The sequence below is a fragment of the Ipomoea nil genome, unplaced genomic scaffold, assembly GCF_001879475.1.
Source record: "Ipomoea nil cultivar Tokyo-kokei standard unplaced genomic scaffold, Asagao_1.1 scaffold1562, whole genome shotgun sequence".
NCBI lineage: Eukaryota > Viridiplantae > Streptophyta > Magnoliopsida > Solanales > Convolvulaceae > Ipomoea > Ipomoea nil.
In genome coordinates, this window is record NW_017617990.1 from 1272450 (window position 1) to 1298090 (window position 25641).

Here is a 25641-nt window from a genome sequence, read left to right on the forward strand (position 1 = left end):
CGAGGATTCGTTCTTGCTTCTGCTAGTATGGACTCCGCGAATGTGGTTCAGTCTCTGGCAAATCTAACGTTTGCTGATCTCGAGGATGACTCTTCTCAACACCAAGTTCCAAACATTTCCTTGGATCCTGGAGATGATGAGGTGGTCTTCTACGTAGTTGGGCGACTGTTGACTGAAAAGCCGATCAAATTTCAATATCTCCGGGATACTATGGCGTCAATCTGGCGTCCAGCAATGGGTATGAATGTTCAAGAGTTGAGTGCCCGAAAATATCTGTTTAAGTTCTATCATGAGTCAGATCTCTCTCGTGTTATCGATGATGGCCCGTGGACGTTTGAACAGAGTCTCTTTGTTCTAAAGCATATCTCTGAGAGTGATGATCCAGAAATAGTGGTCTTGGACCAAGCCGAGTTCTGGATTCAGATCCATGGCTTGCCAAATGGGTATCGCTCTGAAGCTGTTCTCAATGCTGTTGGCAAATACATTGGTGTGGTGTGTAAAGTTGATGAACGCAACTTTGATGGTTCTATGCGTCAGTTCCATAGGATTCGAGTGGCTGTCAAGGTTAACGAAGCTTTGAAGAAAGGTTTGAGAATCAAGAAAGATAATGGTGAATGGATTCGATTAGAGTTCCGCTATGAAAGATTACCTACATTCTGTTTTATATGTGGCATGTTGGGTCATGGAGATAAGTACTGCCCGAGGCTAGTTCAAGGTTGGGATCGCAAAGCAGAGAAACCTTTCGGGCCAGAATTACGTGCTGGGAACAGACGAAACTCTCCGGTGACCGGAAATCGATGGCTGGCTCCGGAAACGGCGGCTGAGAGAAAGATATGGGCGGCGCCGGGAAGAGAGGGGATTTCGGACTGGAAAGGAAAGGCCCCGCAATCCATGCAAGAAGATAGTCTTACCACATATGACAAAAACAATGTAAGCAGTTCTGGTAAGGCCTTGGCTATTATGGAAGGAAATAGCGTGAATAATTCTTTCCATGCAAAAGATGACGCGGCAGACTTGGATGACAGTATTATTATTCTGGAGCAGAAGCGACGTCGTACAGAGACTCCAATTATCCAACTTACTCCTTTGGCTGATTCCATGGACGTCAAAAGCACTGTTTCAAAAAACGGGTTGATGGCGGGTTCTGGCACTTCCCAGTCCCGCCTATCTCAATGAGTACCTTATCTTGGAACTGTCGTGGTCTTGGCAACCCACGAACGGTTCATGAAATTTTGGCTTTTGAAGCCAAAAACAAGCCGACTTTTATTTTTTTGATGGAGACGAAAGTTCGACAAATTCATGCAGAGAGACTTAAGAACAAACTTAATTTTGATGGCCTATTTTATGTGGATGGTGGAGGCAGGGCTGGTGGTTTAGCACTATTGTGGAAGGATAGGGGTGCGGCTCAATTAATTAGTTTCTCTAAACATCATATTGACATACAAGTGAATTTACCGGGAAGTGAACCGTGGCGTTTAACAGGTTTCTATGGCCACCCGGAGAGACAAAACCGACAGCTTTCTTGGGATCTTTTACGGAACCTTTCTACTAAGTCCAATCTGCCTTGGCTAGTAGTTGGGGACTTCAACGACATTGCATCTCAATCGGAGAAAAGGGGAATCCATAATCATCCCAATAGTCTTATAGATGGTTTCAATAAAGCTCTGGATGACTGCCAATTGTTTGATCTTGGTATGAAAGGAAGGCGGTTTACATGGGAAAAAAGTCGTGGCACACCTAATTGGATTGAGGAACGCTTAGATCGAGCAGTGGCGGGTGCGGATTGGTGCCTACGCTTTAGTCATGCAACTGTCCTCAACATGGAGGTTCTAACCTCAGACCACACGGCCCTCTTTGTGGATATTGACAAGCCTAAGGTACGTGGCCAACGTAGGAAGTTCATGTTTGAAAACTCTTGGCTTCATGACTCAGGTTGTCGTGGCGTTGTTATTAGAGCCTGGGAACAGTCCATGGGAGAAATAATTCCAACACGTCTTGAGCATTGTGGTGGTCAGTTAAAATGTTGGGGTGGAGACCTTGCGAAAAGGCTTGCGAAAGAAGTAGAATCTTTGCAGAATAATCTCAATATGTTACGTGGCCGGCGTGACTCTACTTCGTTGGCTATGGTTCGAGATATTGATGAGCAGCTTCGTAAACTTTTGGACCAACAACACGTTTTTTGGCGTCAGCGGGCAAAACAACATTGGTTACTTCATGGGGATCGCAATACAAAATTTTTCCACAGTTATGCAACGATGAGGAAAAAGAAAAACACAATTATAAGGCTTCAAGATCCTACTGGTAATATTGTGGAAGGGGATAAGCTTGTTCATCTTGCGAAGGATTATTTTAGTACTATTTTTACTACAAATGGTACTGTAATTGGTCACTCTCTTGATAATTTTGAACCTTCAATTACTGCCACTGACAATGAAGGTTTATTATTGCCTTTCACGCATGAAGAAGTTAAGGAGGCGATTTTCTCTATGGCTCCTGATAAATCCCCAGGTCCAGATGGTTTTAACCCGGCCTTCTTCCAACATTTCTGGAATGATATTGGATACGATGTTTCTCATTTTATTCTTGGCTGCCTTAATTCGAAAACAATGCCAGTAGGAATGAATGATGCGTACATCACTTTAATTCCGAAGAAGGCAGTCCCGACCACTATGGGTGACTTACGACCCATAGCACTATGCAATGTCATATATAAGATCCTTGCCAAGATGGTTGCAAATCGTTTAAAGATTGTTCTGGAAAAGGTGATATCCAATGCCCAAAGTGCTTTCATCCCAGGACGACTTATAACTGATAACGTCCTTATAGCCTCAGAAGTAATCCACTACTTAAACCGCAAGAGAGACGGGAAGACCGGTTGGTGTGCTTTAAAGTTGGACATGGCCAAAGCTTACGATAAAATGGAATGGCGGTTTCTCGAGGCAATAATGGAACGGATGGGTTTTGATCGTGGTTGGATCGAGCTTATTATGTTATGTGTCACTACTGTGCGTTATAAGGTGGCAGTGAATGGTACTCTCACTGATTTTGTTATCCCGACGAGAGGCTTGAGACAAGGAGACCCACTCTCTCCTTATCTATTTATTCTATGTGCGGAAGGGCTATCACATTTATTAACAAAAGCGGTGCAAGACGGTCGAACATCCCCTTGTATTGTAGCACGAGGTGCCCCAGGTATTTCCCACCTATTCTTTGCAGATGACAGCCTCTTGTTTTTTAAATCAACTGTGCAAGAGGCGGAGGTGATTAAAAGTTATTTGCATGATTATGAACATATGTCAGGCCAGACTGTTAATTTTAACAAGTCATGCATAGTGTTTAGTCGAAATGTAGAGACGCCAATGCAACAAGCAGTAGCTGATGTTTTTGGTGTTACTTCGAATGAGACCATTGGGAAATATCTAGGTCTTCCACTTGGCATTGGAAGAAATCGTAAAGAGGTATTTTCGTTCATTGAGACGAAAATGAAACAACGGCTAGGTGGTTGGTGCAAAAAGATCCTATCCAGAGCTGGCAAAGAGGTATTACTCAAAAGTGTAGCTCAATCACTTCCCACGTACACTATGAGTCTATATTATCTTCCGGTCACTTTTTGCGAGCACATTGAGCGCATGATGAACAAGTACTGGTGGCTCTCTAAACAAAATGGAGGGGGTGGTATTCGTTGGTTATCGTGGAACAGAATGTCCATGGCAAAGTCAGAGGGTGGTCTTGGTTTTAAGAATCTGCATAAATTTAATGTGGCACTACTAGCAAAACAAGGATGGCGAATATTGAGTAATCCCACATCTATGGTTTCACGCATGTATCAAGCACGATACTTTGCTGGAAAATCATTCCTTGAGGCGGAAATTGGAGCAAATCCGAGTTATTGCTGGAGATCGTTGTTGGCAGGACAATCAGTTTTAAGGACTGGTTGCTATCTGAGGATAGGGGATGGTCGATCAACTAAAGTCTGGCATCAACCGTGGCTTCCCGATAAAGATGACCCCTATGTTCACACGGAGGTGGTAAGTGATGACATTGAGAAGAAAGTTGAAGCTTTGATTGACCCTATCACATCTGACTGGAATGTTGATATGATTAGAGCAATGTTTATTCAAAGAGATGCTGATTTAATCCTATCTATTCCAATTTCACCCGAGAGTCCTGATATGTGGTGTTGGCGCGATGATTTACGAGGTATTTATTCAGTCCGTAGTGGATATCGTTTGCTGAATGATAACAACCACCACCTTAATTCTTCTTTCTCAGCTTGGAAAGAATTGTGGCGTTTGAAGATTCCACCAAAATTCATTAATTTCATCTGGCGATGTGCTAGGAACATCCTTCCTACATTGGTTTCTTTGGCTAATAGAGGTATGAATGTTGATACTCTATGTCCTATCTGTCATGTTTGTCCAGAATCAATGAAGCATATTTTTTTAGAGTGTCATGAAGTAACTGGGGCTTGGGGAGGAATCTGCGATCTTACGGCATTGCATGCTGATCTTAACTTTGAACAATGGCTTTCAGATTTATTCAAGCAATATGACAATAGTAAGCTGCTGCGTTGTATTGCTATTTGCTGGAGTATTTGGAAAAGGAGGAATGAGTGGGTTTGGAATAGGAAGTTGTGGCATGTGGATGAGATTACCCGTATGGCTACAGGCTATTATAATGACTGGCAGAATCTTTCTTTGCATGGGGCAGACGTGGTGATGCATGGCTATGTTAATCAAGGTATTCCTAGCAATTCAAATATGTCTCTAAACATACCTTCTTTGGCAGTAATGGTGGAAGTTGATGCCTCTCTACCACCTGGTGGCACAGATGGTTTCTATGGCATAATAGTTCGAGATAGCAATGGTGGTTTCATTGCAGCGAGAAGTGGACCAATTCGTTGTCTTAAAGACCCTCATCTTGCAGAGACTTTGGCTGTTAAGGAAGCTCTTTCCTGGACTCTTGAACAAGGCTGGCATAACATTCTTCTAAAATCAGACTGTCAGTTGGTATGCAAGTTTCTGAATAATGACTTACCAGATCATTCTTATGCAGGTTGCGTTCTCAAGTATTGCCGATCTCTTAAACGACACTTTGAATCAGTGTCCATTCAATATATCAATCGATCAGTGAATAAGCTTGCTCACGTGTTGGCTAGAGCTGCTAGTTCTCATACTGGTCATCTTAATTGGTTTTCTAATATCCCTTCTTGTATTGAACATTTAATTGCTTGATTTTATTGAAATATTTTCCTTTCAAAAAAAAAAAAATGTTTATTGTGTTGTGTTTTTTGTGTCATATGTTATAAAATCCTATATCTTACTAGCATAAATTGTGTACCTCATTGTTTCGATTCAAGGATCATAAAACTATGTAGATCCTAGTCCATGATATAAATTGTCACCTTTTAATATTTGTTAAAAGCTCGATACAAAAGTAACATATTTTTGGATCAAAAGAAACTCAAATGTTAGTTTCAGACTTTCTCAGTGGTACTCATAGGAACTCTGATCTTCTTGATAATATGAACCATTCATTTTAAGAAACAATAGGACCGACATTTTTTTGTTCCAGTTAAGGGCCTAACATTATTGGCTCTTATTAGAATTGTAGATTTTAGTATTTTTTTTATAATGATTTTCCTTATTTACCCTCTATTATATTATTTACTTCCCTTAAATAACCTAAATTCCGTTAGTATAAACTTTAGTAACGGAATATTTCGTTAACTATTAACTTATTTTTAACTTATTAATTTATATAAGAAAGGTCTTAGGTTCAAACCTCATCCCAATTAGAGTTGGCATAATTGTTAAACATATACTACGAATATTTTAAAATGTATTAAAAATATATATATAATATAAAAATTAAATAAACTTTGGTCAAATAATCGGACTAAATACATAACATTCAAAGTTAAGCATCAAAGATTATAAATCAAGAACTTTAAAAATCATTTGATTTTTATGCATTTAAAAAAAAATTAGGTTAAGTTTTTTTTTTTCTTTTTTCGTTTAATTAATGTTCTTTTGATTATTTAGATCAGAACAAAACTTAATATTTCAATTATACTTTTGCATTATTGGTATGATTTATGTCGTTATGGTATTAATATTTTTTGTATGTATTTTTATAATAGTAGAATTGTACATTACTTTACACATGTTATACTATTATTTTTTTTATCGAACAAAATTGTTCTTACATCATTGTCAGACCTGCGCGACCTAACTACAAAGTTGTTGATTATAAATATAATTACACTTGGAATCTAAAACGGTAAGATCATTTTCCAAAGAATTGACAATGTTGACATCCCATTGGCTCTAATTGAACAAGTTTACACATCAGAATTTTATCAATGCATGAAAACTTCTAAAGAAATTTGTAAGTTAATTTTTACTATATCATTATAACAATATCTATTGTAACTATATATTTTGAATTATTTATTATCATCCTCTATTTACAGGAATTGTAACAATTGTCATTGACAAACTCTCAAAACAATTTGTCTCAACAACGAATGTAAATTTTAAAAAAAAAATCAATGATTTCATTATTGTTGATGAAAAGTATGTACGCTACTTTATTACTCTTATTAAATTAAATAAATTAGTAGCTACAACAAAAAAATAATACATATGCATTTATTTAATTTAGAACTAGATGTGTATATTGCCTTTATTTTAAAAAATTATTCATTATAAAAAAATAAAAAAGAGATATAATTTCATTAGTTATATTATCTTTATTTTCTACAATTCAAAGATTCATTATCTTCAAATTTATTAATTTATTATATTCACTACATTATCCATTGTCTTCTTTTTACATTATTATATATCTTGTAATTAAATATCAAAGTTATAATACAAAATATGTTATATATATTTATTTACCAAGTATTTTATACAAATATAATAAATATTAATATTTTGTTCAATACTTTCACATACATGATAATCTACGACACACATTTCATAATGCATGAAACATGTGGGGGGAAAACTACGTACCACTACCAAATATCATTAGGTGCTTGTAAGATAAAGAGTTAATAGCACAACTAAGATTCCATCATATACACAACAATGCAAATCTAAAGCTTCCTACACCATAATCTCATTGCACGATGAATCCATTTATGCTATCACCAGTAACTCAATTGCACATGACACACTACCAATATTAAAAGAAAAAAAAAAAAAAAAAAAAAAAAAAAAGACAACATGTACTGAAGATGAAGACAATAACAATGCTACCCAAAAGAGAATTGATAAGAATTAGAGAAATTTAAACCAAAAGTAGTATTTATTCAGACTATCGTTTTTAGACTAAGTATTTAGACAAACGTTATTACAAAGTTGCAAACATTTATTTTAGTGACAATATAATCAATCTCTCATATATTATATTGCATTTATATACTTTAAATTCACTACAAGAAAAATGCACATAGACAACGGTTAATAACCGTTGTCGTAGGGGTATAATTTCTGTTGTTGAAGCCGGTGTTGTTGTAAGTCTCGCGCATAGACAACGGTTTTTTAACCGTTGTCTTTTCTAGAAACAACAACGGTTTTTTAACTGTTGTCTATTAAGTGTTGTTGAAGCCGGTGTTGTTGTAAGTCACGCACATAGACAACGGTTAATAACCGTTGTCTTTTCTAGAAACAACAACGGTTTTTTAACCGTTGTCTATTAAGTGTTGTTGAAGCCGGTGTTGTTGTATGTCACGCACATAGACAACGGTTAATAACCGTTGTCTTTTCTAGAAACAACAACGGTTTTTCAACCGTTGTCTATTAAGTGTTGTTGAAACTGGTGTTGTTGTAAGTCACGCACATAGACAACGGTTAATAACTGTTGTCTTTTCTAGAAACAATAACGGTTTTTTAACCGTTGTCTATTAAGTGTTGTTGAAGCCGGTGTTGTTGTATGTCACGCACATAGACAACGGTTAATAACCGTTGTCTTTTCTAGAAACTACAACGGTTTTTAAACCGTTGTCTATTAAGTGTTGTTAAAACCGGTGTTGTTAAAAGTCACGAACATAGACAACGGTTTTAAACCGTTGTTGTTTCTTCCAAAGACAACGGATTTTGACCCGTTGTCAATTCAATGTTGTTGAAACCGATGTTGTTAAATGGGAAAATACAAAAACTATAATTAACCATTTCCAAAGTAGGGGGCGACGTGGAGAGCCTTAGTCCAAACAATAAAAAGTTAGGTAAAATAAAATACGGCAATGAAATATTAACAAGGCACTTCAAGAATAAAATTGGACAGTTTCATACTTTCATATTAAAGGGGAAAAAGCCACAGAATTAACATTTCGGAGTTTAGTGCAGCAGGCAGAAATGTAAAGGCAAAAATGAATTTGAGCACCAGTGGCACCCTATCATACCATTCTGATGTAGTCTAAAACCTTGAGCTTTTACACTATTAAAGCTATTGTATGCAGTCTTACAAATCACTCAAAACAGAGAAGAGCAGCACATGGCCTTGTATGCGTAGTTAGAAACCAAAACCCGGTTTGTTTGTGCTTACCAAAACAGTCATTGTTCATTTTGCTCTTACCTAATTTCAGAGTACTAAGGGAGGAAAGAATTGACGGCAGTAACCGACTACCTGTTGACTTCAGCTCCGGCAGCAAAAGTGAGCAGTGTTGTTCATAGTTGGAATAGGAGGTGAAGAATGATGGTAAGGTAACATTCCACTAGAGAAATGAGGTAGCCGAGGAGCAGCCGGGGAAGAAGTAAAGGTTGCGTTAGCGAATCCTAATGATGCTGCAGTAGAGAAGAGTGTTGCTGGAGGAGTCCCACCATAAGCTTGAGCCCAGTTTGGTGAGGAATTAATTTCCATGCCCTTCCCTATTGCTGTTCCCTGCATTAAGTGGCAAATTGACCAATGGTGACTAAAAGACCAAATTTTCTTTCAAGTGACTTAATATCCGTAAATCACAAGTAACAATAGCTGCCATAGATAAGATATTTGCCCATAAGAGAGAGTTCATTGGGACCAGTATGATTTTCGCACAGAGGTGAAAGGAAATAACTCACTAAACAATTGGTTCAATATGTATACATTCAAATGATTTTTGCACAGAGTTCAGGTGTTACTAACTCCTTTAAAGATTTCAAAGTAGTGTAGGCCTAGAACATTAGCAGGAGGAGCAAGAAAAGAATGAATTGTCTAGAGAGTAAAAAATAATGACAGACAAATGTATGGAAATCTTGTAGTATGCTTCAAACCATGCTAGACAAGAGGATAGTGGGATACCTTGTAAATGGGAAAGAATTGAGTATTTACTCCATTGCAGATAGGAGGATGCTCAGAAAGCAATTCAAAGCCACGTGGTAGTAGTTCAGATTCCACTGTATTTGAAGCAGAGGTCTGCATACGAAGGAGGACAATTTAAACCGGTTACAACACAGAGAAGAATTTAGTGTTTCAATGCACTATCTAATACAAACCAATTAAAAAATTAAGATGGAAAGGAAAAGAGCAGAAATATGAAAAGAGTTGCATAGAATGAGATAAAGTTTTAAATCAAAGCCCTTCAACTTACCCCCACTCCCCAATGCTTTGGACTGGCTAAACCACTTTGCAACTGGAGGGTTCCCATGCCATCTACAAAACTAGTAGGAGCAATGCCCAAATGCAAATCCAAATCTTGGCTGCCACCTGCATGAAATGCCAGGGTCCTATTAATGGACATGTTCAACAAGGATTACCAATGAGGGATGTTGTAAAGAACCTTTACCTCCAGTATCAACTTCAGAAGTCAACTCTTGTTCATATGCGCTTAGTTCAAAATTCGTCACAGCTTCCCTCCCACTTAATTTTATGGCGGCCTTATCCTATGCCCTGATCAAAATCAAAACCAAATTCCAAGTCAACTAAGTTTAAGAAATGTTATGTTGAGGCTGGATTATATTACATATAGGAGAAAACAGTGAACTTATGATAATAGGACCTTGCAGCTTCTATCTCACTGTCAAACAGTCCAAGGTAGATATACCTGCATCCAAATCTTATATGCTAACCAATATGAACATGTACTCCTCAGTTTATTAACAATGCTATATAATGTAAATGGATATCCATTTTAACCAACAATGAAGCTAATAGAATCTTACTTCTTGCCAAGAAATTGCCCCATTCGAGCTTCCCATCGTCCACATTTGTGTAGGGTAACTCCCCTATACTTTGAACTCCCTCTAGAAAACCCAGTGCTCTGACGACGGAGAATGTGCACAAACTCTTCCTTTGTTAAGTTCTTCATTTGCATAGTATTCACAAAATTTACAATGATAATGTGATGGGATATCAGAACCACCATGAATACTAATAATACTACCCAACCTGCTGGAGATCTTCTTCATAATCGGTGACATTAAAATTAATATTAGCATCTAGTCCACGAAACTTAATTGCAGCACGATCATATGCCCTGATATTAGTAGAGGTTCTTCAAGTTAATTCCATCCTTCCATTACTATAAACTCAGCAAATTTGAACCAGAAGACCAGTATAAAGCAGAACCCAGCTTAAGATATTCATTACCTAGCAGCAGCATGGGCAGTATCAAATCCTCCTATGAACAAATTTAGATTCCAAAGTAAGAATAGATCATCAAAAATATATCAGTAATGTTTCAATATATCAATATAACATGTACTAAAAACATTCGCTTACCCAAGTAAACTTGTTTCCCACAGTCCCTGTAAACAAAAACAAAGCCATCAGAATTGACATTAGTATCGAACAATTTGTGATGGGTAATGAGATAAATCATCTACTATGTTTCTTACTGCATATAGCTATGACCAAAATTACGCAGTGATATTACCTGATCATCAATACTTAAACAAATGTGTTATGGACATCGGTGATGAATTATGTTAATCAGAGATTGTTCAGTATTGCAAACAACTGTTTGAGATTCCTCTAAACTCTCAATACAGTATTATTCCCATTGAGGGATAAATATGAACCCAAGTATAGCAAGTATCGATTTCCAACAGCGATTAGTTGGTGTTAGCTAAGCATTCCCCATGCATTATCCACAGATTATGTCTAATTATATTGTGCAAATTTGACAAAAGCATCGAAGAACATATCCGAAACATAGATATCGTCTATCGTCTATCATATAATAGTGTGAACTTACCAAATGTGAGATTCCCATCTCCCCGTTCTTCGGTAGAATGTGACTCCACGGTACTGAGAGCTGCGGGACCTCGGTCCTCTTCTACTCTTCTTCACCTGCGGCCTCTGAGGCGGCAAAATCATAATCCTCGGATCCGCCACAATGCCATAATTGGCCAAGAGATCCAACCATTGTTGCTGCTGCTGGTTGAACAACGCCGCCTCTCCCCCGCTCAACGGAAACAGCTCCTTTGTCTCAAAGCCACCTCGATTCTCACTCTCCCCGTACTCCTTCTGTGTTGTCGACGGCGACTGCGGAGAGCTTCTGTGTTGTCGACGGCGACTGCGTAGAGCACTCTGACTGCGGTCGGCGGAACCTCTCACTGCCGAGAGTGGCGGTCGGCGGAGTAAGGGGTTCTCTGATCGAGTTGCGTTCTGGACGAGTTACGTTGTCTGATTTGATCGAGGGACAAAAATTTAATTCCCAATTTTGTTTTAGAGGGAAATTTTGTCTTAGAGGGAAATTTTATTTTCACTTAGAGGGAAATTTCATAATAAAATATTCCGTATTAGTTTAATTACCCTGGTCGTTATATCCGGTTAATTAAAATAATATTGGAAATATAGGTACAGAACACGAGATTCATAGATTTCTATAATGTAGATTCATAATTTCTATATAGTATATTTCTAATTTAAATACAGTTGTATAGATTAATAATTTCTATACAGTAAATTTATAATTTCTATACTGCAGATTCATAATTTCTGAATTGATTCATAGCTATAGAATCCAATACCATTCAGTTGTTTGTTATATTACCGAACCAATTGGTTCAGTACGGTTCGATTCGAGAAAACTAAACTGAATTGCCTTCCCCTAAAGTTAATTATTAAAATGGTCCCTTGACTATAGCAAAATTACTAATTTAGTCCCAAGTTAACGGTTGACTAACGGTCAAACAAATGGAAGACCAAATTGGTTAAAATTTTTAAAGTTGAGGGACTTAATTGGTTTTAAAAAATAGTCAAGGACCAAATTGGTTATTTCGCTATAGTCAAAGGACCATTTTGGTAATTAACTCAGTTTGGTAATTATGAACATAGAGCTAATTAAGATCGCGGCAAAAGAAATAGGATATAGCTAACTGTACGGCATCGATCAACTACTCTTTCATATCCATTCTCAACGTGTCCCAGGCATGCCGGAAGGGTCGATTACCAACATATAGCTAACTTTGTTAGTCATGCGCTAGCCGGAAGGGTCGATTACCAACATAGCTAACCATGTTAGTCATGCGCTAATCGGAAGGGTCGATTACCAACATATAGCTAACCTTGTCAGTCATGCTCTAGCCGAAAGGGTCGATTACCAACATATAGCTAACCTTGTCAGTCATTCTCTAGCCGGAAGGGTCGATTACCAACATATAACTAACCTTGTTAGTCATGCGCTAGCCGGAAGAGTCGATTACCAACCCCGGCCCCTATCCTACCACCCTTAACCCCTACACATCATACCGCACCATTATGAACACCACCCCATATTGTTTTTTTTTTTTTATACTTGATAATTATTATTATTTTTTTGAATTCATAGATTGGTCTTAATTGTAATATAATTGAAAATAAAACTTTAATGAATTTACTTTGAAATTTTGTTGAATAATTTTATATTTAAATATGAACGAAAATAGAACTATTAAATTATCTTTTAAATTGTATTCTTTCTTTGTTAAATTATAGGTAAAAGATAATGTGTAACACATTAATACATAAGAGTTGGTGTGGCTTGGTGGATTTAGCTTTATTTGTTATGTTAAAGATCTTGGGTTCTATCCTTCATGGTGGCATTCTTAACTTATTTTATACAATCATTGTCTTGGTTCTCAAAGACAACACATAAGCAAACTATTTTATACAATCATTGTCTTGGTTCTCAAAGACAACACATAAGCAAACTGGTAATATACTAGATGTTGAGTACACAAGTGTTGGTGTAGCTTTGTGGGGGGAATTCTTCAACTATTTTCTAAAATTGTTGTCTTGGTTTTCACAAACAACACAGAAACAACACAGTTATATACCAGATGTTGCACCTTTAAACATAAGAGTTTGTGTTGTTAAGTTGGTTAGATCACTTACTTGTTAAGTTTAAGGTCATAGGTTTGACTCTTATTGATAACATCTTTGATTTTATTTTATATACCTGTTAAATAATGATGCGCAAAGACAACGGTTTTTTAAAACCGTTGTCTTTGTAGTGTTGTGTATTCAAATACGCTTAAAGACAACATACCAAAGACAACGGTTAAATAAAACCGTTGTCTTAAACAAATAAAGAACGTGCAACGACAACGGTTATATAAAACCGTTGTCGTTTTAGTGTTGTGTATTCGAGTGCGCTTAACGACAACACACCAACGACAACGGTTAAATAAAACCGTTGTCTTTAAAATAATAATAAAAAAAAAGAGCGCACAAAGACAACGGTTTTAAACAACCGTTGTCTTTCTAGTGTTGTGTATTCTAGTGCGCTTAAAGACAACACACCAACGACAACAGTTAAAAAAACCGTTGTCTTATTTTTTAAAAAAATGCACATAGACAACGGTTTTAAAAAACCGTTGTCGTTGTGGTGTTGTCTTTCCACAAAATGCACAAAGACAACACACTTATAACAACGGTTAAGTAAAAACCGTTGTCTTTGACAAAAGTGTTGCATCAAAGACAACGGTTTTGGACCAAACTGTTGTCTTTTATATAAAAGACAACACTTTTCTTAAAAACTGTTGTCTTTCTAGTGTTGTCTATGTGCATTTTTCTTGTAGTGATTATCGATTTAAAAAAAACAAATTCAATGTTTATTTATCTATGTATGAAGATCTCCGATATAATATTGCATTGATATACTTTGAAATACTTGTTTAAAAATAATCATTGGGCATTATTCCTTCGCGCAAAGCCCGTAAAAGAACTAATGTACCTTACAAGTATGAATTGTGTACCACGTACATTGTTTCGATTCAAGGTCCATAAAACTATGTAGATCCTAGTACATGATATAAATTGTCACCTTTTAATATTTGTTAATAGCTCGATACAAAAGTAACGTATTTTTGGATCAAAAGAAACTCCGATGTTAGTTTCAGACTTTCTCAGTGGTACCTCATAGGAACTCTGATCTTCTTGACGTATTTTTGTACTTCTCGTTCCTCGAGTGAGTAACTTATAATCAAATTAATGGATACGCAAGCGAATGGGGAATAGTGGAGTGAACTCGAATTATAAGATAGATGGAGATCAGATAAACTCGAAACACATCGTGGTTTACACACACACAAAAAGAGGCGCCATAAATGCTCAAATGAAGTGGCTGAGTGAGAGGCCAGAGTAGGTCAAAGTATCTATGAGGTCCTTATACTATAGTGTTTTGTTCAATTTAGTCATTTTACCTTAATTTTATTAAATTTAGTCCCTATACTTTTAAAAGTGAAACAACTAAGGACAACAGCTTATATTTATGTACAAAATAAATACATAAATATAAGCTATTGTCCTTAGTTGTTTCACTTTTAAAAATATATGGACTAAATTGAATAAAATTAAGATAAAATGACTAAATTGAACAAAACACTATAATATATGGATTATGGACCTCATAGATACTTTGATCGCCAGAGTATGATTTTCGTACTTAAAATTCTGAGTTAAATTCTTGACAATGCTTTCTCAGTACAGCCCATCATAGAGGATATTGAGCAAACGGAAAAAATTAAAATTAGAGCGTAATAAAAAGTACATTACGGCTTAATTATGCCTAGTTAATTAATATGATACAAAGACTTATATAATAGTTACTGATTCAAGGTAAAATATAATTAAATTACTACATTGATTTTATCAAAACATTTTTAAAACATGTACCAACTTGCATTCATTCATTCATATTGAATGCCGGCCATTGGTTGATAATAACATCATACTATACGTATATACGGTACATAAATAATTGGAAGAGAAATTATACTTTGAAGGACCAAAACACCCTTTAATTATATCACATTATATCTACCATTGAAATACCAATGATAATTGGCCAAAAAATTGTTAGGTAAGACCAAATGTGAAACAAATTATATAGTTATATATCTAATTAAAAAATATTAATAATCAATGACCAAATGTGAGTTATGTACAATAATCACAGGATCAAAATTCAAATTTTATATTTTTTATATTTATAGGTGACATGTTAAAATGGTTACATTAAAAGTTTGAATAAAAAGTCGGTTTATTTGAATGGTTGGTTAAAGTTGGTAACTAATAATCAAATTAATCGAAATATTACCAAGGACCTTGTGGTCCACTGGTATCAAGTTGCTCTCCTATGTGAGAAATGGCGAGTTCGATATAGTGTATTCCTTCCCTTATAATAAAAAATTGATCGAAATATTGAAAACATAAGGATGAATTGACCAAAAATTAAGATATAACAAAATTAACTTTTCAATGATAAATTATATGAGCACAATAAATAATTATAAAAACAACCATATTTTTCTTTTTTAAACTAAAACTCTCCATCATTGATGAACCATGATAGACAATTATAATCAGTCTTCACATTTTACCGAAGGAGTTGTTATAATTTGAAATTAAAATTTTTATTTATTAATATTTTAATATTGAGTGTGAATTTTCACAATTTCATTCATCAAGTGTACAAAATGCTAGTAATGAAGGATAAAGGTCAAATAAGTTCTCAAATTTATTAGAAAAATACAAAAGTGTAGCATTTAATTTTCTTATGTATTTATTTACGTTTTTGTCACCCCACTATTTTTTCAACTTCACTAGAAAGTCACACTTATATTTTCATTTTTGTAATAGTGAAAGATGCAGAAGACAACTAACTCTAACTAGCTAGCTAGACCCGTGCATAGTATGTAGTAATTAAGAGTAAACATAATTCTTTTTTAGGTGACAAGAAAAATAGTAGCTAGCAATTATCTAAGAGAATATATTGGATAAATCTCATTTTATGACCATAACCTGTAAAGATAGGATCACAAAGAGGCCAGGCAAACCAGCATAGAAATCATATATATATATATATATATATATATATATATATATATATATATATATATATATGGAGTTTAACTAAGAATTATTGGGATAGTTAGGTGGTGCAGATTGATGATCGGAGACAAGATTGACCAAGAAATCAAAGACATCAGTGGCTATTACAGCAGAGGCCACATCCTCTTTGTGAAGGGTTCTTCTCTTCCCTTGCATGGCCACCATCCATGCCCTCTGCGTTACCTCTTCTATGAACAACTCGCACGCCTTGGAGAAAACTATGGGGGCTTCCCCGGAGATCATCTTCACCTCCGAGCTCGACTTCTTCATTATCTTCTTTATCCTCGCCAACGGCAAAGAGTGCGGCCCTGTCTTCCCTCCGGCAAGCATCCCGGAAAAAGCTCCGGCCTGCCTCATCTTCTTATTATTATTACTTTGTTTCTGTTTATATATTCTTCTCTTTGGTAGTATTTAGCTAGAAGCTTGAAAAGTTTCTGTGTATGAATGGGGAATAATATGTATGTGGTTGTATATATAGGTTAAAAGTGAGGTGGGTGGTGGCTGCCGGCCGGCCTTTGTTTTGGCCGGCCACGGCCACCAATTCATTATATTATACTTTTAATTTAATAATTTTCTTTAAGGTTCTCTCTCTTTTGTTTTAGTATCATTCATAATTCAAAAATGGTAATGATTTGTGTTATTAGGATCTATATAACAAAATAAAGTTGTGATTTTGTAATATTATGGATTATAATTTTTTGATGTAATGGTAAGGAATGATCCTACTAAATAGAGTTAATACCATTTAGGGTCCTCCGAATATAATGATTTTGCCACATTTAGTCCTAAATTTTCAAATTGACCACCTATGGTCCTTCGACTTTCAAATTGTTATCATCCGTGATCCAAGTTAACCACCTATGGTCCTTTAACTTTTAAAATTTAACCAGTCGCGGCCCTCTCGGAAAGACCATGTGTGGTTAAAATTTTATAGTTGAAGGACCATGAGTGGTTAAAATTTGATAGTTGAAGGACCATGTGTGGTTAACTTGGACCACAGATGGTACAATTTAAAAGTCGAAAGACCACGGATGGTGAATTTGAAAGTGTAGGACTAAACGTGACAAAATCACTATACTCAAAGGACTCTAAATGGTATTAACTACTAACAAATAATATATTATAGTCAGATTATGATTGAGTCTTGCATTTTTATACACAAAAATGTATAATTTAGTATTGAATGTCAAGTATAGATGACTTGAATTCTATCTCCTTGTGGACAGAGTTTAATACAAGGATGGTGACGTATGAAAGGATCAGTTAGATATAGGGAAGTGCACCTGAATTGTCGCTAAAAACAAATCACCACTTTTTAGTGATAATGACTTGTTAATTACCGTATTTCGTCAACTTTTTTGAATGGAAAATGACATTAACTTGTTTGACCAGATGTTCATGATTATGCCACAAACAAAAACTGGTTTGTTACTAATTGACATTTTTTAAAAATAAAGTTAAAATAATATATCTAGAAATTAAATCATACATAAATAATTAAACTTGTTTGACTATTAATGCTTTTCCACAATTTAGGATTAAAAAAATGCAAGTATATAATTTTGTAGGCCAATCATAACATGATTTCAATAAATATATGATCAAAATTTGTACATGAAATTGATGCTGTTAGATAGATATATGGATCATATTAGTTCATATTTCTCTCACAAATAGAAAGCATAATTCTCATTTACAAGATCAGAATGTGAATCTGATCTGGACTGAAAATCAATTTCATTGGTCAAAGTTTTATATACATAAAAATTCTTATCAGTAATTAGTGTATTCGGCTTCCAATGCTAAAGGAGATGGGTATATAATCGAATTAGTGTATTTGCCAAAAATCTAAGCCAAACCATAATAGTATTTTATTTTTGTTAGCGCATGACATTTAGATTATATTTTACCGGTTTAATCTATGATACCTTCGGGACATTGTGAATTCTGCAATAAAGGAACTTAACAAGTTCAGTAGAAAGACTAATTGTCAATGGGTCTTTGTTAGAATAATTATAATTATTATTATTATTCTATGGTTCATTATGATTTATTGTGGCTCATAATTAAATATCTTTTTATAATTTAATAATGAGATAATTCTGTGATTGGTCAGTTAAGAAGTTAAGATTGCAGTTTCAACTGCATATCATCAAGTTTACGTTGATGGAACGTAATATCATTTATATTTCATTCTGAGACTCTGGTCCTCTCCTCAACCTCTCTAAAAAAAAAAAAACTAAAACTCTCTCCATCAGAGAATTAAACTAAGTGAATGTTAAAGGTCTGGAGGGAGAAACCAAGTTCCTAACTCAAGCAACTACGGGAAAACAATAGAGCCAAGTATGTTCCCAGAACGCTATTTAAATACAGTATGTAAAAGGCATGTGTTCTGAAGATCTTATATTTTAGGATTAACTTACAGTCTTGTCATCTATGATTTGCAATGCTTAAAAGGTGGGTGCTTTATACAACCAAGAAACATCACCTATAAAACTTTTCAACTTTTACAAATCCAAATGTCTATTAGCTAACAATCAACTCCATTTACAAATCCAAATATCTATTAACTAACAATCAACCCTAAAAAAAATAAAAAAAAAAAAAAAAAACACACATTTTTTCGTGCAATTTTTTGTGGAACACCATACAAATGACCCAATCACTATGCAATAAGATCATAAATGAGAAATTTAATGCATCCTTCTTAGCTCTCATTCTTCAACTAGTCGCTTTCTCGGGTAAAAGGCGACCATCGATGAATCTGCCGTTGTCGGTCACATGCTTATGGTTTTTTAAAGTATTCTTGGACTCACGTTGGCCCTTTATGCATCTTTGAAGTATAACTCATGTGAAATGTCAAAATGCTCTATATCATGCTTCTAATTCACATATAATCTAACATGAAGAAATCAAAAATATATCATCATACTCGGTTTGCAACATAGCAATTTCTATACATTTCACTCAACAAATGTGCTTCTATTCTCATTGATCAAATAATACAATTTAATCATACTTTCATAATAAATCAAATTCTCACAGGATCATGCTTCTTTACTCAATAAAAATCTTATCTGATCACAAAATCAACAATTTCTCAAACATAGAGAACTTAGCAAAATATGCACTGTGTAACAATTCTTCACATAATCCTTCATAACATATTTGTTTTTAATCCAAATTCAACGAAATCAAAGCCAAAACGTGCGTCGAGACGATCCCGTAGAGCCGAGCCACAAGGGCCCGTAACACTCGGTACGAAACGACACGTAGCTGAGCCACAAGGGCCCAGCCACTGCACAAAAATCCTTCACAAACAATACTCAGGGACTTGGGGCGGGACTCTTCATGGTCCGCCCCTGGAGCCCCGTTGATGCACCGGGACTAGGCAACGGCCCTCCTCTAGGGCCGTGCCCAAGTCCCGTGCCACCACGGCTCTAGCCGGTGGCCCTTCTGATGGACCGCGGCTAGGGCCGCCACACTGATCTGGTGCACACTGTGTTGTGCACCATATGTGATTTCACTTGCAAAAACTTATCCAAACAATTTGAAAACAATCTCAACAACTCACAAACACATACTAGATCACTTCTAAGCATAAACACATCAAAAGCTCATAGTTTCTACTCATTTCTACTCAAAACTAGGCTTCACATAGCCAAATCTAAAGAGGAATCCATGGGGTTATACCTCTTGTAGTCTAGTCTTCTTGCTTGGATCTCTTCTTCCTCTTGACCTAGCTTGAGCCTCCTTCACCACCTACACTTCCCAACACACCTTCTATCCTTAGCCTAGAACCTCAAAGACTAAAGAAAACTAGAAGAGAAAAGAGGCTAGAATGAAGGATGAACAAGCTTACTAGGTTATTGTCTTTCTTCTTGTTGTTGGCAAACAAAGATATGAAGAGGAGGCAAAGAATGAGATCAGGAAAATGAGATGGAATAAGGGGGTTTATATAGGGTTCAAAACCCTAGGATGATTCACAATGATTGGTTCAGGGCAAAGGGGTAATTTCCCAAGCTAAAAGATGATTCTATAAGGGATTTTGGATGTCTTGTGGTCTACCATGTAACATGAACCATGGGCTAGAAATGTTATCTTTTATTACTTTGGGGTTGAAAGTGAATTTTCCCAAAAGCTATATGGATGAACACTTGTTCAAAATTCCCTTTTGAATTCTCCCGGTCTCACTCAGATAAAATTCTCGATTTAAATCTTGGTACGCGAAGTATCCATAAACTTTGGAATTTTCGAATAGATTCTATTTCTTCGGTGTCGAATTAATTTCAAAATGCGACAAAAATTATTTTATTCATACACCGATTGATTGCAAAAAATTTTAATGGGGTGAAAAAACTACTTTGGGATTTCTTAATACTGGATTTATAAAATGAAATTTTGGGTTGTTACAACTGTATTAAAGGAAAACATTCAAACCACACAAATAAGAATGCAGCCACAAGAAGCACACAACTCCTTGAAATTATACACACTGATATATGTGGACCTTTTGATGTCCCAACTTTCGGAAAAGAAAAATATTTCATCACATTTATTGATGATTTTTCACGTTATGGTTATGTCTATTTGTTGCATGAAAAGTCTCAATCAATAAATGCCTTAGAGGTATTTGTGGATGAGGTTGAAAGACAATTGGACAAAAGGGTGAAAACTATAAGATCTGATAGGGGTGATGAATATTATGGAAGGTATACTGAAAATGGACAATGCCCAGGTCCATTTGCTAAGTTTCTTGAAAAACGTGGCATTTGTGCTCAATACACAATGCCCGGTACGCCACCACAAAATGGCGTTGCAGAAAGGCGTAATCGTACATTGATGGAAATGGTTAGGAGTATGATGAGCTATTCTTCTTTACCCTTATCATTGTGGACATATTCTTTAAAAACCACTGCCTATTTATTAAACAGGGTTCCTAGTAAGGCAGTTTCAAAAACACCATTTGAACTGTGGACAGGAAGGAAACCTGGTTTAAGGCACCTTCATGTTTGGGGATGCCCAGCGGAGATACGTATTTATAATCCACATGAAAAGAAACTGGACTCAAGAACAACTAGTGGGTTTTTCATTGGTTATCCAGATAAATCTAAAGGGTATAGATTCTACTGTCCTAGCCATACTACTAGAATTGTTGAGACTGGAAATGCCAAGTTCATTGAGAATGATAACATAAGTGGGAGCGTTGAACCACGAAAAGTGGAATTTAAAGAAGTTACAGTGCAAGATTCTTTGATATCTTCTTCTCAATTTGTTGTTCCTGTGCGACAAATTACGCTACCTGGAGTTACTCAAATTGCTCATCCTGCAACTGTTGAACAATTTGGTCACTTTCCTGAACAACAAATTAATGATCAAGAGATTAATGATCAACCACTCCATGATGAAGTTAACAATGAACCCACAAATGATATTCCTACAGAAGTAGCATTAAGAAGATCTCAAAGACAAAGGAGATCTGCTATATCTGATGATTATGTGGTTTAATTTCAAGAATCAGATTTTGACATTGGTATTGATGAAGATCCAGTTTCATTTTCACATGCTATAAATAGTCCTAATTCTTCTAAATGGGTCGAAGCCATGAAAGATGAGTTAAAATCAATGGAACATAATGAAGTATGTGATCTTGTTGAATTGCCTAAAGGTTGTAAGCCAGTTCGCTGTAAATGGGTTTTTAAGACCAAACACGACTCAAATGGAAATATCGAACGATACAAGGCCAGACTTGTTGCCAAAGGTTTTACTCAAAAGGATGGTATTGATTTTAATGAAACAGTTTCACCTGTTCCGAAGAAAGATTCATTTAGAATAATTATGGCATTAGTAGCTCATTATGACTTAGAGCTACAACAGATGGATGTGAAAACCGCCTTTCTGAATGGAAATTTGGAAGAAGAAATTTACATGAACCAACCTGAGGGTTTTTCAATTGAAGGAAAGGAACACATGGTTTGTAAACTTAACAGATCGATATATGGACTTAGACAAGCTTCCCGACAATGGTATCTTAAGTTTAATGATACTGTAACGACCTTTGGATTTAAGGAAAACACCGTTGATCAGTGTATATATCTGAAGGTCAGTGGGAGCAAGTTTATATTTTTTGGTTCTGTATGTCGACGACATTTTGCTTGCTACTAATGATCTTGGTTTAATGCATGAGACCAAGCAATTTCTTTCTAAGCACTTTGAAATGAAAGATATGGGCGAGGCATCCTTTGTGATTAGAATTGAAATATTTCGTAATAGATCACAAGGAGTGTTAGGATTGTCTCAGAGAACATATATTAACAAAGTCTTAGAAAGATTTAGAATGGAAAAATGCTCTGCATCAGTTGCTCCAATTCAGAAGGGAGATAAGTTCAGCCTTATGCAATGCCCTAAGAATAAATTGGAGTGTAAGGAAATGGAAAATATTCCTTATGCATCTGTCGTTGGGAGTTTGATGTATGCTCAAACATGTACCCGACCAGACATTAGCTTTGCTGTTGGGATGTTTGGTCGTTATCAAAGTAATCCTGGTATGGATCACTAGAAGGCTGCAAAGAAGGTATTAAGGTACAAAGGAGCACATACTTACTTATAAGCGATCTGATCACCTTGAGGTGATAGGATACACAGATTCAGATTTTGCCGGGTGTTTGGACACAAGGAAGTCCACATTTGGTTATCTATTCCTTTTAGCCGAGGGGGCTATTTCTTGGAAAAGTGCGAAGCAGACTGTCATTGCTGCATCCACTATGGAAGCTGAGTTTGTGGCATGTTTTATGGCCACAAATCACGGATTATGGCTGCGAAATTTTATTTCGGGACTTGGAATTGTCGACAGTATTGCCAAGCCGCTGAAAATTTATTATGATAATGCCGCAGCAGTCTTCTTTTCTAAAAACGACAAGTATACTAGTGGTGCTAAACATATTGATCTGAAGTATCTTGTCGTTAAAGAAGATGCTCGGGAACGAAGAGTATCAATTGAACACGTAAGCACTAGATTAATGATTGCAGACCCATTAACTAAAGCATTGCCACCGAAGGCATTTCTTGAGCATGTTGAAAGAATAGGCGTTATTGGAAACTGTTAACATTATGTTAAGGTTGTGTTTTAAAATATTTGATACTTAGAGCTCAATATAGTTTCGTTTCTGTATTAAAGTATCCTGTTTAGTTTATGAAGTATATATACATGAATGTTTTATGTTAATATAAACAGGATTTGTCTTTGACAAAGACATTATCGTGGACCATTATGAAAAAGTTCATTATGAATCATATTGAGTTTGAAATTAATATTGTAATACATGGAAGGGACTGCGTTAAATTAGTGACGTATTACCGCCATTATTCTTATTAATTTCTAACTTAACGATTACTTATGTTCTGACCAATATAACGAAGGAATTAACTTATACTATGCATACTCTGTTTCAAGTTCATTATTAAATTTATGACTTATGAGCCAAGTGAGAGAGTGTTAGAATAATTATAATTATTATTATTCTATGGTTCATTATGATTTATTGTGGCTCATAATTAAATATCTTTTTATAATTTAATAATGAGATAATCCTGTGAAGAAGATAAGATTGCAATTTACACTGCATATCATCACGTTTACGTTGATGGAACGTAATATCATTTATATTTCATTCTGAGACTCTGGTCCTCTCCCCAACCTCTCTAAAAAAAAAAACTAAAACTCTCTCCATCAGAGAATTAGACTAAGTGAATGTTAAAGGTCTGGAGGGAGAAACCAAGTTCCTAACTCAAGCAACTACGAGAAAACAATAGAGCCAAGTATGTTCCCAGAACGCAATTTAAATACAGTATGTGAAAGGCATGTGTTCTGAAGATCTTATATTTTAGGATTAACTTACAGTCTTGTCATCTATGATTTGCAATGCTTAAAAGGTGGGTGCTTTATACAACTAAGAAACATCACCTATAAAACTTTTCAACTTTTACAAATCCAAATGTCTATTAGCTAACAATCAACTCCATTTACAAATCCAAATGTCTATTAACTAACAATCAACCCTAAAAAATAAAAAATTAAAAAAAAAACACACATTTTTTCATGAAATTTTTTGTGGAACACCATACAAATGACCCAATCACTATACAATAAGATCATAAATGAGAAATTTAATGCATACTACTTCTTAGCTCTCATTCTTCAACTAGTCGCTTTCTTGGGTAGAAGGCGACCAGCGATGATCTTGCCGTTGTCGGTCACCGATTTTGTCTTCAAAGTTTACTAGATTGTCGTCGAGAAAGAACGTTGCAGAAATAGAAGGTCGAGGAAGAACGTTGCAGAAATAGAAGGTCACGGAAGAACGTCAGGGAAGATGGTTAAGGAAGAACATTCAAAAGATGCGAAAAGAAGAAACCTGATGAAAAATGACTTTCCCTCAAGGAAAAAAAAAAAAAAAAAGGGAGGGGTTTGTTTTCCAAAAAAAAAGGTGATTTTTACCCTTGACCAAAATTGATTTTTCAAGCCTTTTCAATCACTGGAAATCTAGAAAATGATTTACAGAAATCATTTTTCAGATTTTCAAACACACCCTTAGCTAACAAGGGCAAACTCGAAATATTTCAAGATAATCTTAGATTACCTAAGAAAATGAAGATAATAATTAGATTACCTTGAAATATTACCGTCACGTCAATTTTGGCCCACGGTCCATCATAATAAAGTTTCAAGTTCTAATTGTGCGAAAGTTTATATCAACAAGTTTTATGTATTGAGCATACTAGTACATACACATATCGCATGTATGTAGAGATTTAAACTCATGCTCTTTGAATAGAATTAGTTCTGATAATTATAATAAAATTATATTAATATTTGTATTCCTTCTTCCGTCTTATTTTACGTGTGTAGTTGATTAACAAGACTTACTCAAGTAATTTACAATTTAATTTTTTGTTAATATATAAAATATAATTATAAATTATATTTAAAATACTATTAAACACATAAATAATAAAAATAATACTACAGATGATAAGTTTAAAAAAAAATTAAAAAAATAGCGCATGCAATTGTTGGGGTAGGGTAGGATAGGGTAATGTCCAAAATAACACAAAAATGGGGGATGGTCAGTGATGTATATATTATTGTGATTTATAAAGGGATCAGTGAGCTAAGAATGGCGTACAATAAAAACAATTATACTGAAAGTTCATTAAAAATGCATCTCTCTCCCTCTCTCAAGTACTATATTTTGTGTATGCTCCCTTTATACTGGTTTGCGTCTTTTCTAGCTGGTGTCAGCTGGGTGCTCTGATCTTGACTATCTGATGCGCACTACA

The 25641-nt window shown here is 35.4% G+C and overlaps 1 protein-coding gene and 1 pseudogene across 1 annotated transcript; one reads left to right on the top strand and one right to left on the bottom strand.

Annotated features, from left to right (window-relative positions):
* The first annotated feature begins 27 nt into the window (after positions 1 to 27).
* Positions 28 to 1176, top strand: LOC109189671. The gene has a single exon (XM_019340285.1). It carries the CDS (start codon positions 28 to 30, stop codon positions 1174 to 1176), a length of 1149 nt encoding a protein of 382 aa, XP_019195830.1.
* A 7098-nt stretch (positions 1177 to 8274) lies between these two features.
* Positions 8275 to 16662, bottom strand: LOC109189672 (annotated as a pseudogene).
* Positions 16663 to 25641: the final 8979 nt, after the last annotated feature.

What these genes read in the sequence shown, in the direction of transcription:
- LOC109189671 (XM_019340285.1), top strand. Translation starts at nt 28, where the DNA reads ATGGACTCCGCGAATGTGGTTCAGTCTCTGGCAAATCTAACGTTTGCT.